The sequence below is a fragment of the Terrapene carolina genome, unplaced genomic scaffold, assembly GCF_002925995.2.
Source record: "Terrapene carolina triunguis isolate 2854851 unplaced genomic scaffold, T_m_triunguis-2.0 Scaffold93, whole genome shotgun sequence".
Classification (NCBI taxonomy): domain Eukaryota; kingdom Metazoa; phylum Chordata; order Testudines; family Emydidae; genus Terrapene; species Terrapene triunguis.
In genome coordinates, this window is record NW_020664444.1 from 31,501,105 (window position 1) to 31,501,776 (window position 672).

The 672-nt window shown below is 68.5% G+C and overlaps 1 protein-coding gene across 1 annotated transcript in view; it reads left to right on the forward strand.

The window, feature by feature from the left end:
- The first annotated feature begins 528 nt into the window (after positions 1 to 528).
- MPG (N-methylpurine DNA glycosylase) overlaps positions 529 to 672 on the forward strand; it is a 49,611-nt gene continuing 49,467 nt past the window's right edge. The window contains exon 1 of the mRNA XM_026650786.1: positions 529 to 592. Coding sequence (XP_026506571.1) covers positions 590 to 592 — 3 coding nt within the window. The 5' untranslated portion in view covers positions 529 to 589. The remainder of the gene's footprint in view (positions 593 to 672) is intronic.

A 672-nucleotide genomic window follows, 5' to 3' on the forward strand; every position in this document is an offset into this window, starting at 1 on the left:
ATGCATTTAATGGAAGGATCATGATAGGCAAGCAACTGCCAATAACTCAAGGATCTTATTTGTGTTGTAGCTGCGCATGCCGTCAGACTGCACTCTCCTGGGCAGGCCTGTGCCCCCCATTATCTGGGAGTCCCCCCAACCTGCACTCTCCAAGGCCGGCCTGTGCCCCCCCGCACTCAGGCCCATAGTAACAAAGGATGCGGGTGTGCAGGGGGAAGGGCGGGCTCAAGGGGCGAGCCCAGGAGAGCAGAAGTAGGGCCTGCCGGGGGGCCCTGCACAGGGAGAGGCCATGAGGGGGAGGGGGTGTCTCCCTGAGGGAAACGCAGGGGCCGGGCCTGAAGCTCCCGACGCGTCCTTTGTCCGGAAGGTGCAGGGGGCGCTCGGGCCAGGGAAACGGGAGGGCGGAAAGTCGCTCCGGGACGGGACTCCGGAGCCGGGAGCCCGCGGTCCTTCCGGTGAGGCGGGGCTCCCTCGGCTCTCCCCGAGCTCGGCCTCGCCCCTGCTTACAGCGCCGGCTGGAGGCGGCCGGGCCCAGGTGAGCAGCACGGACTGCCCCTCCCCCCCGGGCCGCGGCCATCGAGAAACCCCAATGGTGGGTTTGGCTGCAGCCCCCCCAACAGTTGGGGGAGGAGGGGCACAGGGTGCAGCCCCCCCCTTCCCGGGAGCCCCCCC